The sequence below is a fragment of the Sus scrofa genome, chromosome 4, assembly GCF_000003025.6.
Source record: "Sus scrofa isolate TJ Tabasco breed Duroc chromosome 4, Sscrofa11.1, whole genome shotgun sequence".
Lineage (NCBI taxonomy): Eukaryota > Metazoa > Chordata > Mammalia > Artiodactyla > Suidae > Sus > Sus scrofa.
The window spans coordinates 8,503,730-8,518,571 of record NC_010446.5 but is presented as its reverse complement, the minus strand read 5'-3'; the positions used below and the strand labels follow the sequence as shown (position 1 = coordinate 8,518,571).

General features: G+C 45.0%; 1 protein-coding gene and 1 long non-coding RNA gene across 6 annotated transcripts in view; one reads left to right on the top strand and one right to left on the bottom strand.

The window, feature by feature from the left end:
* TMEM71 (transmembrane protein 71) overlaps positions 2,256-14,842 on the bottom strand; it is a 48,745-nt gene continuing 36,158 nt past the window's right edge. For all 4 annotated transcript variants that reach the window (XM_021088895.1, XM_021088896.1, XM_021088894.1 and 1 more), the window contains 5 exons: positions 12,478-12,660; positions 8,422-8,497; positions 6,789-6,850; positions 6,638-6,698; positions 2,256-3,281 (listed from right to left, as the gene is read on the bottom strand). In XM_021088895.1, the coding sequence (XP_020944554.1) occupies positions 3,266-3,281; positions 6,638-6,698; positions 6,789-6,850; positions 8,422-8,497; positions 12,478-12,660 (398 nt within the window). In that variant the 3' untranslated portion in view covers positions 2,256-3,265. The remainder of the gene's footprint in view (positions 3,282-6,637; positions 6,699-6,788; positions 6,851-8,421; positions 8,498-12,477; positions 12,661-14,842) is intronic.
* LOC102161379 overlaps positions 11,195-14,842 on the top strand; it is a 30,778-nt gene continuing 27,130 nt past the window's right edge. Inside the window, exons 1-2 of one of the 2 annotated variants that reach the window (XR_302794.3) lie at positions 11,195-11,389; positions 12,138-12,302. This is a non-coding gene — a long non-coding RNA (uncharacterized LOC102161379). Of the gene's footprint in view, positions 11,390-12,137; positions 12,303-14,842 lie in introns of those variants that run through there. The other variant, XR_002343072.1, reaches the window with a different exon arrangement.

The following is a 14,842-nucleotide window of genomic DNA, read 5'->3' as shown; positions in this document are numbered from 1 at the left end:
CTCCTTGTATGAGCAATGGTGGGATTCCTTTTGGTGGGGAGGGGCAGGTGGCTGGCATCCACTGCAGCACAGGCAGATCATCTCGCGTTGTTTGGAAGTAACTCCGGTAGATTTTTCTTGCAGGAAATGGTGCAGGAACCTTAAAGACCTGGAGCGCCTGAGTCACACATTCTGAGAATCATCTTCCTCTTGAATAGGAGGGTGCGGCAGCGTCTACTAGAGCTCACCAAAGATTCATATGCTTCCCTACATTTCCCAGCCACCACCCCCCCTCCCCGCCCCTGGCCCCACGGGTGGGGTCACATGACTTCCCCTCACTCTTGGCACATATGGGAAGGCATGTGTCACTCTCCAGCCTGGGGCAGCTAAGCAGGCAAGCCTGGAGGCCTTATATGGCCAATGGCATGGTTACAAGAGGAAGGAGGGCTGCCTGGCTCCCATCCGGCATTACCTGGGTTTGCCTGTTGTGACAGCTGACACAGAAGTATGGGCTATGGTGAGGACTTTAGATAAGGTAAAGACATCCAGTGCCTAGCAAATGCTCCATCAGGAGCTACAGAGGCCGCTCAAGCAGGGTCCTGAAGCCAACCAGGCAGCCTTAAGTGACTCCTCTCTCACATGCTGTCTCCTTCATGGCAAATCTTGGAGACACTCAATTTGACAATCTTGAGATATAAGATAGAAGGAAAAATTAAAAAAAAAAAAAAAGATGAAGAATCATCATGGCTCAGCGGTTAGTGAGGATGAAGGTTCAATCCCTGGCCTTGCTCAGTGGGTTAGGGGTCCTGCGTTGCTGTGGACTGTGGTGTAGGTTGCAGATGCAGTTCGGATCCCACATGGATGTGGCATGGGCTGGCAGCTTCAACTCTGATTGGACCCCTAGCCTGCGAACCTCCACATGCCACAGGTGTGGCCCTAAAAAGACAAATGATGAAAATAAAACGAGGCGTTCCTGTTGTGGCGAATTGGAAGTGAATCTGACTAGGAACCATGAGGTTGTGGGTTCCATCCCTGGCCTCGCTCAGTGGGTTAAGGATCCGGTGTTTCCGTGAGCTGTGGTGTATGTAGGTTGCAGACATGGCTCAGATCTGGAATTGCTGTGGCTGTGGTGTAGGCCAGGGGCTATAGCTCTGATTAGACCTCCTAGCCTGGGAACTTCCATACGCTGCGGGTGCAGCCCTAAAAAGACAAAAAAAAAAAAAAAACAAAAAGATAAAAGGCAAAGATCACAGCTGTCCCTGAAAGATGACTCCTTTCATTTACACTTTTGCGGCCCGAAAACTTTTTCCTGGGTTAGTATTTCCAAAGAGAGTGACTCAGGCAATATTTGCTTTTCCAGACACCATGCCCTCTCTCATACCAACTCTTCTCAACAGCAGTTGATGGTGAGAAGAGCAAGGGCTGTGGGGTCACACGGATGTGGCCTTGGAACCTAGACCTGCTACTTACCCTTTGTGTCCTTGGAAAAGTTAGTGGAACTTCTCCAAGGTTATCTCTCAAATAGTGATTAAAATATGTGCTGTTTTCATCAAGGTTCTTCAGAGACACAGAACCAATAGGATATATGAAGACTATGAGATATATATTATATGTATGTGACATGATATCTATAGATATACTTATAAGTATCCCTATCTATGAATCTATGTATCTATGTCTCTATCTATCTTGAGAGATTTTAAGGAATTGTCTTTTGCAATTGTGGGTACTGGCAAGTCAAAATTTATAGGACGAGCCAGAAAACTTGGAGATTCAGGTAAAAATTAATATTTCAGTCTTGAGTTTGCAGGCTGGAAACTCAGGCAGAATTTGTCTGTTGCAGACAAATACCTTTCTCTTCCGGTATTCTTTTTTTTTTTTTTTTTCTTTAGGGCTGCACCCGCGGCATATGGAAGTTCCCAGGCTAGGGTTCCATTCGGAGCTGTAGCCACTGGCCTATGCCACAGCAATAGCAACAGCAACGCCAGATCCGAGCCACATCTGTGACCTATACCACATCTCATGGCAACGCCAGATCCTTAACCCATTGAGCGAGGCCAAGGATTGAACCTGTGTCCTTTTGGATTCGAGTAAGATTCAGTAACCACTGACTCACGACGGGAATTCTGGAAACAGTATTCTTTTCTCTTAAGACCTTCAACTGCTTGGACGAGGCCCACCCACATTTCGGAGGGTGATCTGCTTTACTTGAAGTCACCTGATTTTGATATTAATCACATCCAAAAATTATCTTCCCAGCAACATGGAGACTAGTATTTGACCAAAGCCAGTCATTGATGACTCCATTCATTTATTAGTATAATACTTTTTCAACCAAAAATGCACTGAAGATAATTGATATGAAAGGTGATATTTTGACATTACTGTTTTAAGCAAAGACAATTTTCTCTACACAAGTTCCTAGCCAGAGAATATCACAGAGAAGACATTTCAATGGCAGGCCACATTTGCTTTGAGAACATATACCAAGCAAGAGAAACAGAGAGGAAGCATCTTCTATACTCCTCAGGGCAACTGTATCATTTTTATGCATTCCAAAGCGCTATGGTACTCTGCCTTTATTTTGTCCTTAAGGAATTTTTTTCTCTGTTATACCTTTATTTGAAGTGCAACTTGAGTGAAAGGTAATCATAAGTCCCACAGTGGCTGAAAGCTTGGTAAAGAACCAGGCTCAAAAGAAGAATGTACTTTCTAAAAAGTGGATCTTTCCTGCCCATTTTCCATCAACCACCATCTACTGTCATCACCTCCTATAAGCCACGCCTGGGGAAGAAAAGCAAACTTTTTCTACGTTATATTGTATGTAGAAACCGTATTTATTTACTTTCAAGTTGGTGTTGATTGTGTAAATTCCCTTTGTTTGTTCCATTACAGCAGTTCAGCAAGGGGTAAGTACAGGCAGGCGGGCCCAGGAATCTGTATTATTATAAACTCCATATGGAATTCGCTAATGAAAATTAATGTTTGAGAACCACTGCCTTAAGGTATAATCAGAGGACACTCATCTAGGTGGTTCACCTCTGTCACATTTCCCAGGCCTTTCTTCTTCAACGGCTAGCATTTTGCAAAGGAAAGTCAAATTATTATTATTTTCGTGTGAAGGAAAAAGTGAGGTTAAAAAAAACACATAACTAAATTATTTTTTTTTCTCAGTTACCCACTTGTTCACTCCCTTCCAGAAAAACAATTGATTCCCCGCAGACTACGTATCAATTTCTGGACATTCAGATTGAAGACATTCATCAGAGGCACTCCTGAATGGTTGTCAAAATTTGGCAAACCTGGTCCAGAGAAAGGAAAAAAGAAATGCATAATCCATCCACATACATGGGGAATGCAGTATCTACTTGAATTACTGCATGAGCATATGCACACACACACACACACACACAAACACATACTCACACATACACACACACACAAACACAACTAGCTTGAATGATCCAAACTAGGAAAGTGGAGCCCCCCAACTTTTTTCTTCCCCCTGGTTCTCATTGCTCCCCCTTTCCTCTGACAGGCTACAGAGGTGTTGGCCCCTACTCCCAGCTTGGTACTTAGTTAACTATCACTTTATATTGGTCTTTTTTTTCCTCTTCTTCTTCTTCCTCTAGCTGCACCTAAGTCACAGCTTGTGATAATGCTGGATCTTTAACCCACTGAGCAAAGCCATTCTCATGGACACTATATCAGGTCCTTATGCCATGGGTGCAGCCATTAAAAAAAAAAAAGATGTGCATTATGGTATGAAAAGGGATGTGACTTGAGAAGTATAAAGTGCTACAGAGCAGGCATCTTATCTAAGTATATGCTGAGCAGAACAGGTGTTGGGGGGGCACTGCTCCATAATATCTGTTGAATTAAATTCAGTGCTTGGCTTCCACTTCCTTAGATTCTCATCCTTGATTGTTGGAGGAGACTTATGAGTCATTCTTGACTCTTGATGTTAATAACCGTGTCTCTGGCTTATTGCTGTCTGGGTATGTATATACGCGAGGAAGACGGCTGCACAATCTTTACTGCGCAGGCGCAGAGCTCTTGGCTCTAAAGGAGGTACTTAAAGAAACGATTCAGCAAATGCATTCAATTCAATCAATGCATATTTAGAGTACCTACTATCTTCGAGGCATTGGATACAGAATTGAAGTCAACAGTCCTTGTTTTCACAGGTCTGGAATGCAAGAGTGTGTGTGTGTTGTGTGTATGCTGCTGGGTGGGCAGGAAACAGGAAAACATGGAGAGGGAACGAGAGGAAAACAAGTCTAAGTATGTACACAAGTAATCAAGGAAGAAATCTTATCCCATAAATGAGGCTGTAGATGAGAGTGCTAAGGATGAAAACATCCTGGTCAGAACAGCGGCAGGTGCCCTTAAAGCAACGGGGGACACAACCCCTGCAGGTCAGAGCCTGGCTTATGCAGCGTGCCTTCCCAGACCATCCTCCTCACCCCTCCTAGTCTGGGGAAACCTCGCTCCTGCTGTTCCCATAGCCTCTGTGCTCACTCTACCCCTGCAAGGACCATGTTCAAGTGCAACTTCTCCTTGCACTTTCTATGACCCTCTAACTAGACTCTGAAATCTCTCGGCCTTGGCATTGTCACCCTGGCACTTAATGACAGCATCTGACCCTTGGCAGGGATTCCATAAACATCTGCAGAGGGGACCTGGACAAACACAGAACACATCACAAATTCTCAATCAAAATCTAGGAGGTTAGGGGAGTTCCCGCTGTGGCTCAGTGGTAATGGATCCAACTAGTATGCATGAGAACTCGGATTCAATCACTGCCCTTGCTGAGTGGGTTAAAGATTCTGTGTTGTGTGAGCTGTGGTATAGGTCGCAGACCTGCCTTGGATCTGGCATTGCTGTGGCTTTGGCATAGGCTGGCAGTGGCAGCTCTGATTTGACCCCTAGCCTAGGAACTTCCATATGCTGCGGGTGTGGCCCTAAAAAGACAAAAAAAAAAAGATTTAGAAGGGTAGGAGTTCCCACGGCACTGCAATAGGATGTACAGGCATCTCTGGAGCACTGGGACACAAGTTCGATTCTCCCACCCAGCACAATGGGTTAAGGATCCGGAATTGCCACAGCTGCATCGTAGGTTGCAACTGTGGCTTGGATCTGATCCCTGGTCTGGAACTCCATATGCCTTGGGGTGGCCACAGGAGAAAAAAAAGGATTTAGTAAGTTAAGCAATGCCACTTTAGAAATCAAGAGATAAAGGTTTTACAAACCATCTTTCCAAGGCTTTCCTAGGTAATGTGCAAACGATGACCTGGAGAGGTTGTTAAAAATAAAGACTTCCTTGGAAACTTGGATTCTGAAGTTCTGGAATCGGGATCCATACATCTCCTTTTCCAATAAGCTCCCCAGTTGATTCTAGAGCAGATCCCCTCATGCCAGACTTTGAGGAAACGCTGCCCTCATCACAGAGCTTCCCACCAAATGATTACTTGCTTTGTGATGAATCATACATGTTCCTCTTAAAACCCAAAGAAAATAGATGTATACAGTTCACGCCATCTGACACTCGTGAAAGCTGGGTTAGGAAAGTGGCTCTCGGGTGGAAACTCTTTGGTTCAGACACTATGGGTTAGTCCAGTTCTGACCAGTGCAACATTTCAGCCCCAAAAGCTGAGCACACAAGCAGACTTGCAGTTAACCTCCTGTGAGGTTGACCTGTGCACAGCCCTGTAGCTGGAGGGAGAAAAGTGAGCATCTTAGCAGCGTTTGAAACAAATGTCATTCATTTACAAGGGCTAAAGACTAAAGATTTCTCAGGTGACCTCAGGACCCAAGTTCCTAACTCTCGGGTTAAATAAAACTTCGCTGCACCAACGCCCTCCCCTAGAAACTGGAATGCCGGGAAATGAAGGGAAACATCACTCATCGTGTCAGTAAATCAATACTGGCCGAGGTCCAAAACAAAATAAATCTTCACTAAAGCCCCGTTGTGATTTCCAAATTAACACAAAAATTTCATAAGTAGGGCCACAGAGTGTCGAGCGCGAAGGGCAGCAAGCTAATGTGAATTACAGACCCCAGCCTCCGAGCTGGGGAGGGTGGCCTCTGGCAGCCACACCGAAGTGTGGGTAATTAACACAATCCATCTCGCAGAGGGATGGCGCTTGGCAGGCTGTTTGAGATTCTGTGGGCATCGCACCCAGACCCCCGCCACCCTTTGAAATACGCTGAGCGATGGCAGTTAGCATGGGAGAGACTGTTAAGTGGATGAGAGATGGTGGAGAAATCATAGTTTATAACTGAGATCATTTCACAGGCAGTTTGCCAGCTCTTTGGAAAACTCTTAAGATAAAGGCCTCTTAAGCGGAGGTATTTACAAAGTACAGTGCTATGAATCCATAAAAGCCCCTGAAAAAGATGTAAAACATTTAAAATTCATATGATCTCCTAGGTCTCGCTGCCTTAAAATTAATTCTACCTATTTTGGTGTAAGAATTTAGGAGACAGACGGATACTACTATTAGCTCTTCATGGTAGCAGAAAATATTCTTCAGGACAAACCATCAGGACCTGTACTGTATGTAGCCATTGTCATCTGTGACTCAGCAGAAAGTATCCTCGGCTACCAGACTGCGGTCATCTTTGTACCAACGATGATAACACAGGCGACACTTACCAAGTCCAGGCGGTGGCTTTGAAATAGTGGGCGAGGCTGAGAAATGAAGACTTGACCACATCTTGGAGGAGAAAGAGAAAACGTTTTTAAGTGCCCCAAACAGGAATGAAATACAGGAATCGGAGCAGTAATTTGGGGAACAGTCACTTACAAGCGGTAGTTATCACCAAGGAGCACGTGAAGACGCTGGCTATTATTCCTCCCAGAAACCATCTGAAACAACAGGATCACTCAGGTTTAGCAAAGTCATTGTGCAATTCCAACAATCGAGATGCTCTTTTAGAGCTCTTTGGAGCTTTTAGACTTACTATGTCTATAGTATGGGATTTTAGGATTTACTATAGAACCTCAGTAATAGAGATAGTGTTGTGTTGGCAGAAGGTTAGAAATAGAGATCAATGGAAGGGAACAGAAAGTCCAGAGATAGACCCATGCAAACACAAGTTACATGGGTTTTTTTTTTTTTTTTTTTTTGTCTTTTTTGTCTTTTTTGTCTTTTTGTCTTTTTGCACACGCAGCATATGGAGGTTCCCAGCCTAGTGGCTGAATTGGAGCTGTAGCCTCAGGCCTACGCCACAGCCACAGCAATGAGGGATCTGAGCCACATCTGCGACCTACACCACAGCTCATGGCAACACTGGATCCTTAACCCACTGAGTGAAGCCAGGGATCAAACCCGCGTCCTCATGGATGCCAGTCAGGTTCATTAACCGCTGAGCCACGATGGGAACTCCAAGTTAGGTGATTTTTAACAGCAGAGTCTTTCAACAAATGGTGTTGAAACAATTATGTACACACATGCAGAAGAAGGAACCTCCTCAGAGATATCACATCTTAACATATAACTCAAAATGAGTCACAGTCGGAAATGTAAACAATACTATAAAACTTCTAGGAAGGAAAAAAAAAGGAGAGGATTTGGCTGCTTAGTGCTTCACAACCTTAACAAGAGTGTGTTAAACTTTGGGGCTGTTGTCAATCTGATGGATGATTTTTTTTTTTCTTCTTTTTAAAAAATAGTATCTGTATTGTTTTTGTACTCAAAATACGTATCATCAAAGGAGATTACCAATAAATATAAACGCAAAAGAAAAATGTCATAAAAAATTTCACCACCCTGAAGCAGCCATTACTAAAAGCTAAAAAATATCCTTTCAGACATCTCCTTATAGACATTTAAAAAACTTCCTAAACTGAGTTCTCTCAAATGCACGCTAAAGCATACAGAGCATACATCTTAGGGTTTTGTTTGTTTTTTATGTAAACTCCTGTAATCACCCCAAATCCAGAAACAGAATATTTCCAGAACCCCTTAAGCTTGAGAAGATGGAGTCCCATCTAGGGGTCAAATCGAAGCTACAGCTGCCGGCCTACACCACAGCCACAGCAACACAGGATCCGAGCTGTGTCTGCGACCCACCCCACAGCTCATGGCAACACCGGATCCTTAACCCACTGAGCAGGGCCAGGGATGGAACCCATGTCCTCATGGATACTACTCAGATTCATTTACTGCTGAGCCACAATGGGAACTCTATCCACTGAGGATTTAAACAAAGGTTGATACATAGTAAAATCCAATTTCTAACAAGATCCACTGCCTTTGGATGTTTTGTGAGATAACAGGAAGAGGGAAGTGATAGATAAGGGGCCAATGGACGAATGAACAAATCTTAACCACAGGGCTACTAAAGTGCTTTGTGGAATAAGGCAAGGAAACCATCAATCAATTACAGCTTTGTTAATTATGAAACACCACTGCATGAACATAAAATCCGAATTACCTTGCGCAGGCAGAAATGATGAAGCATGCAATGAGCAGAATCGCTTGAAACGAGACTTCTGGTAACAAACTGGCTTCTAATAGGAAAAACGAAAATAAGCGAATTAGAAATCATTGCTGATTAAATCATCTTGGAACAACAAAATCACACTAAAACTTTTTTTTTTTTGATACACCAAAAAAAAATGTTTTTCAAATATATGCCAGCTCAAGCAATTTGTCATACGTAACAAGATAAAATGAACAAATGTTATTCAAGACCATTCATTAGGAAATTATAAAATGGTCATTTTTTAATCACTAAAAAATAAACACTGATGCTACATAGTTTGGGGATTGCCCTTTAATGCTGCAGAAAGGCTTTCTAGAATTTATGCTAATGTCAGAAATCTGTGTTGAGGGTGATAATAATTCTAATGTCTAAAATTTGTACAGTGCCTGGTAATTTATAAAGAACTTTCATACATCAGTTCGTTTAATCAAAACAACAAAACTGTGAGACAGGAACCATTATTACAGTTCTGCAAATGAGAAGACCAAATTTCAAATGATGAAATTTGTCCAAGGTCACCCAGCTATGAGGTGCCAGAGCTAAGATTTAGAAACCACATCGAGCCTAGCCAGAATATCATGTTTTCCCTGGGGCCGGGAAAGAGAACTTCAACTTGGCATACTGGGAATCCCTAAAGGGCAAAAAAAGAAAATAAATATTCTGAACTATTTGATCTTGCAAAACTCTTTGCTGTCATAACATAGTTCTATTGCAAAATAATTGCTCTCAAGCCACGGTGGAAATGGTGGCAAATCCTCCAGCAGTTACCAACACAACGGAGTTAAACCAATTGTGACGCTGAGTATTATTCTAATCACCTACAAGAAATCAGAACTGGTTTAAGGATTACCACATAAAGATCTAAAGGAAAATAGAACAGACCTTAGCTTAATTTTTGCCAAATGCTTCAAAAGCTTGGTTTTGCAACAGTTGTTTAAAACTTGGAATGACTTTGTGCTGTGAATATATTTATTTTTGCTATTTTTGCTATGAATGGAGATTGAGTCAGCCAGCAGAAACCTACTTAGACCATAATGGGGGCGGAACACTGGAGATTGGCAATGCAAAATATAGCAGTTGTAAATGATGTCACAGCAAATGTACAGTAGCTCATGTATCCTGTGATTTCAATAAGGTATTGTGGGTTCAATCGAACACTCAACCATCCTGCTAAAGTGCGTTTCTATTCTTAGCCTCCTCTGATTGCATCTGGAGTTTGGAACACATTTTCTCCCAGAAACAAGTCTAGCTTGACAAACTGCAAAGATCACTAGACTTGAATCCTGAAGAACGACTGGGTGTAAATTCAAGTTCTACAAAGATATGCACTGTATGATTATGGACACGGTGCTTATTGGTTCATTCCCTCAGTAGCTGTTCACTTAGCATTTAATTTTATTTTTTTTATTTTTTATTTTTTGCCACACCCGCCCGACATGTGGAAGTTCCCAGGTTAGGGGTTAAACTTGTGCCACAGCAGCAACCTGAGTGCTGCAGCGACAATATCAGATCCTTAACTTGTTACACCCCAAGGGAATGTCTAACATTTATGTTGGCTTAGCTCTCGTGGAACCTCCTTCAGGAAGCCTCCCTTGATGCCCTCAATGTCCCCTTGACCTTGGCTGCTCCCTCTTTTTACTCCCAATTTACCTACTGCATATCTCCACCAAGAATCTTTCCACACTGACTTAAAATTGCTGTTGTATTTCTCTATATTTCCCCACTATTTCAAATAGCCAGCATCTACTTGGTATTCTTTGCTGACATATTTTCCTCCTGTTATCCTAGTACATGGTCCCCACGGACAGACCGATTTCCCTCCCAGCCTTTGATCCACTCCTATCCATTTAGAACGTCACATACTTATTGACAAAGGGATTGGTTTTGTCATGTAAATGGGACCCTTCCAGAACCAAGGAAACTGGCCTCCTTGTCACACCTCGAGAAGCCTATAATCTCTCTCTGTTGGACTTGAACAGGGGAAGCTATAGGCACAGAGCCAAAAGGAACTACCACAGAGTAACAGACTTTTAAAGCTTAAAGATGACACAGAAGAGAAGAGACTTGTAGAGATTGATAGAAACCGGAGATCTTTGCCTGGAATTTTTATGAATATGAACCAACATGTTCAATGACTGATTAATCCATTTTGAGTTGGGTTTCCTTCCACTGGAACTCAAAAAGCCCTGAGGGATAAAGATGAGGCTGTGCAGCCTATATCCTAAGCATGGGGACCATCACCTGCAACAGTCTGTCCACGCAACATCTATGTGTGAAGGAGATAAAACAGAATCAAGCACAGACCTTGTCCATTCAGGGCTTCACAGCCAACTGAAGCAAAGGAAGATGGCACCAATAGAGAGGGACACGGTGGTGCTAGGGGCTGGGGTGTCTTGGGGAAGCCAACTGCTACCTCCACCATCCAGCAGGGGACAGAGAAGGCCCCACAGAGGTGGTCTGGCCTGAACCAGACCTTGAAGAAAGATCAGGGGGTCTTCCAGGTAGAGCTGGTGGGAAACTTTCCAGATAGAGCAAAAAATATGTACAAAAGCTTCCTTGACCTGTCCAAACTTGAGTATTATTTTTTTTTTTTCTGCCCCATGGCATAGAGAATTCCTGGGCCAGGGATCAAATCCAAGCTGCAGTCTCCACCTAAGCCAAAGTTGCAGCAACACTGGATCTTTAACCCACTGTGCTGGGCCGTGGACCCAACCCAAGTCCCAGCACTCCCAAGAGGCTGCCAGTGCCACTGGGTCATAGCAGGAGCTCCCAAGCATGAGTATTCTTCTCTATAAAACGGAGCCATTGGAGTCATGGAGCCCCTGCTCTAGGCCAGGGGCACTTTCTACAGGAGAAGTTTGGAATCTACGGATGCCTAAGACATGGCACCCACACTGGAGGAGCTCACGTCTGATAGGTGAGATATAAAACTAAATCTGCAGGAGCAGTGTAGGAAATGGGCCTGAGAGAGGGGAGTCCAGAGAGCGGGAGGAACACAAAAAGGGGTCACTTAACACCTTTGCCTCAGAAAACAGAGTGGACTCCCTGGAGGAGGTGGCTATGGAGCCTTAGTTGGCGCTGATCCCCTGTAAACTGTCTAAAACAATAAACACCGCTTGCTCTGGCATCCCACCGTCTGGAGAGGGAACAACAACAACAAAAAGCTTTAAGACTTAATCTAATAGCTGTACTGGGAACAACACAAAGCAGTCTTTGGGAGTAGAAGTGGTCAGAGACATAAATATTCAAGATTTGGAAAAGAAAAATAAAGAGAAGGTATCGTTTTTCCATTTAACCCCGATCTTATGTAATCATCACATCACGTTTTTGGAGTGCTCATATACAGGACACATGTTGCTAAGTGCTTCGCATGGATACTTTAGTCATGGACAAGGGAGGAAGGAGGATTAGCTCCACTGACAGAAGAAAATGTGAAGTTTTGGCGAGTTGGGTAAACTGCTTCTGGTTCCAGGTAACAAGCGGGAGCTGGGCTTTGAAACTTGGCCTGCTGACAACAGAGCCTTGTTGCAACACTGGGTGCAAACACGATTAATCTGATGTTAGCCAGCTAGAGATGAAAGGGGATGCTTGCTGGATGTCTCTCAGATTTACTATTGATGGGAGATACTGATACCTTTCTATCCTTTGACTTTCCTTGCCTGCAGCATCGCATTAAAGGATGTTCTTCTATCTTCGTATAGAATATGTCAAATGCACAGCTAAATATGACGAAGATAATAACAGACGCTTGTGTATGCACCACTCAGCTTTAGTCAAGCTTGACATTTTGCCAAATGTCTTCAAGGTTTTTAAAAAATAAGTAAAACTGCAAACGCAGCCTTTCTGGTGCCTTCCAATCAGACACCCCCTCTGCGCATGCGTCACACCGGCGCGGACTGATACCCACCCCATAGGGGCACCTCAGTCTCCCTAAGTCACTCTTAGGCCCGGAAAGGAAGAATTATTGGGGTATGGCAAAGATTAAAACAAAAACAAAAAACTCACTTGAACGATCCCAAACGTTTTCCTGGAAATGTTCGGAAGCCGTCAGCTGGGACGGAGGAGACGGATGGTGGAGGTTTTCCTTGGGAGTCTGAGCTGTGCGGTGGCTGGAAGAGGTTGTCACAGACTCTGCATTTGGCTTCTCTGACTCCCAGTCATCAGTCAGAGAACTGTCAAAGTCACCTCCTGGAAAAGCAGAAGGGGTCAGTGTGCATGCGTTTACGAGCCTGCGAGCGCGCGTGCGTGTGTGTTCGATGACTCTAATGATCATAGCGATAGTTTTAAGAAGGACGAGGAATTGGAACTGGACGAGGACTAGCAGAAAGATTTTTCCCAACCTATAGTTTCCGGGGTTATCTAGAGCATGAAATGACTAGGGGAAGATAAGGGCGGAAAGGAGAGACTGAGGCAGCCACAGGTGACAACCCCGGAGAAGATGCCAAGCCAGAGGCCATCAAGAAGGGGAGCCAGGGTTGAGGAGGAGGCAGAAGCCCTTACTGCCGTGGGGCAGGTGCACCCACTGATGCGTTCAAAGCAGAGTCACTGTATAACTGCCCGTGGTGCAGGGCTCCAGGGGCTGGGAGGAGGAAGTCAAGGTAGATGCTGCTGAGTCCTGCTCATGGTTGGAGGGGGGCAGGCCCACAAGCCCACAGTTAGGAAGCAACAAGGTCATCGCTCCGCGGAAGCCTAGCAGAAGGTATCCAGATGGAGCCTGGAAGGGAATGTCTGAGTGCTTAAGCGGAAACACGGAGGAGGCGTTCTTCCAGAGAGACAGCAGGACGAGGCCAGGCAGAGACAGACAGGAGGGGGAGGGGGAGGGGAAATGGGGGGAGGGGGGAGCAGGAGGAGGAGGAAAGACATCAGCCCGGGAGAGTGCGTGAAGAGTTCCCAGAAGTGCGTGTTCTCCTATGCGGCCAGGCAGGAGCCTGTGAGCCGGGGGCCCTGGAAGCTGGTTCTGGCGGGACCCCTCAGCGGGGGTCAAACCATGCAGCACCTCATGGTCCAACTCAGCACTCACTCAGGAGCTGAGGTTCATCCTGTGGGCATACTGGAGCAGGGGCGTAACATGAGACGCTTTGTGTGTTGAAAGGCTCACTCTGCGCTGAGAGATGGGAGACATGTCCAGCCCTGTTCCAGGAGCTGGGAGTGACTGTGGAACTCCAAGAGACACTTGGGGTCATCCTGGAACAGCGCTTTTTTTTTTTTTTTTTTTCAGCCATGCCCTTGGCATGCAAAAGTCCCAAACCAGGGATCGAACCCATGCCACAGCAGTGACAGCACCACATCCTTAACCACTAGGCTACCAGGGTATTCCAACAGTGCTTCTTAACTGGAGGTAATTTCTCTCCCCAGGGCATATTTAACAATGTCTGCAGATGTTTTTTGGTCATCACAACCTGAGCAGGGGCGAAGGGAAGGGGTGCTGCTAGCTCTTAAGTGAATCGAGCTTAGGGATGTTAAACATCCTATGAGGCACAGGACAGTCCTGAATACTGAGCCAAGATGCTGGTGCTTTTAGACCTGGGAATTCCTGCCAACCCTGCAGACGCCCTCCCACTAACCCACCCACGCCTCGCAGCCTCTTGACAAAGCAGTCTGCAGAAGCGTCCCTGCTGGTTGCCATAGAAAAGGGAACCTGTACAAACATGCAGAATATCCAGGAAATGACCGTGGTGCAGCGCAGGTCCTGGACCTTGTTCATTGCAGCACTGTTCACAGTGGCCAAGATACAGAAACCACCCAAGTATTCAGCGACAGGTGAATGAATCAAGAAAACCTCGCCATTGGCGACACCGTGGATGAACCGGGTGGACATTATGCTAAGTGAAATAAGCCAGTCAAAGAAAGACAAATACTAGAGTTCCTGCTATGGCTCAATGGGATTGGCAACACCTCTGGAGCTCTGGAACAGAGGTTCGATCCCCAGCCCAGCACAGTGGGTTAAGGAACCCAAGTTGCTGAAGCTGTAGTATAAGTTGCAACTGTGGTTTGGATCTGATCCCTGGCTGGGGAATGGATCCCTGGCCCAGGAGCCCCATATGCTGCAGGGCAACCAAAAAAGAGAAACCCCAAACCTCGCATGATTCCACTTGGACATGAGGCACCTACGATAGTCAAGATCAGAGAAGCAGAGAATAAAATGGCAGTTGCCAGGGGCTTGGTGGTTAGGGGGACATGGGGGGTTGTTCAAGGGGCACAAGATTTTAGTGATACTGGATGAATAAGTTCCAGAGGTCTGCCCATCTTAGAGGCAGGATTTTAGCACTTCAAAATGCGATGAAAGGGTAGGTCTCACTTTTTGTTCTTACTACAAAAAACTCACCTACTCCCCTTCCCTCCCCTACAAAACCCCAGTAAACCCCACGAA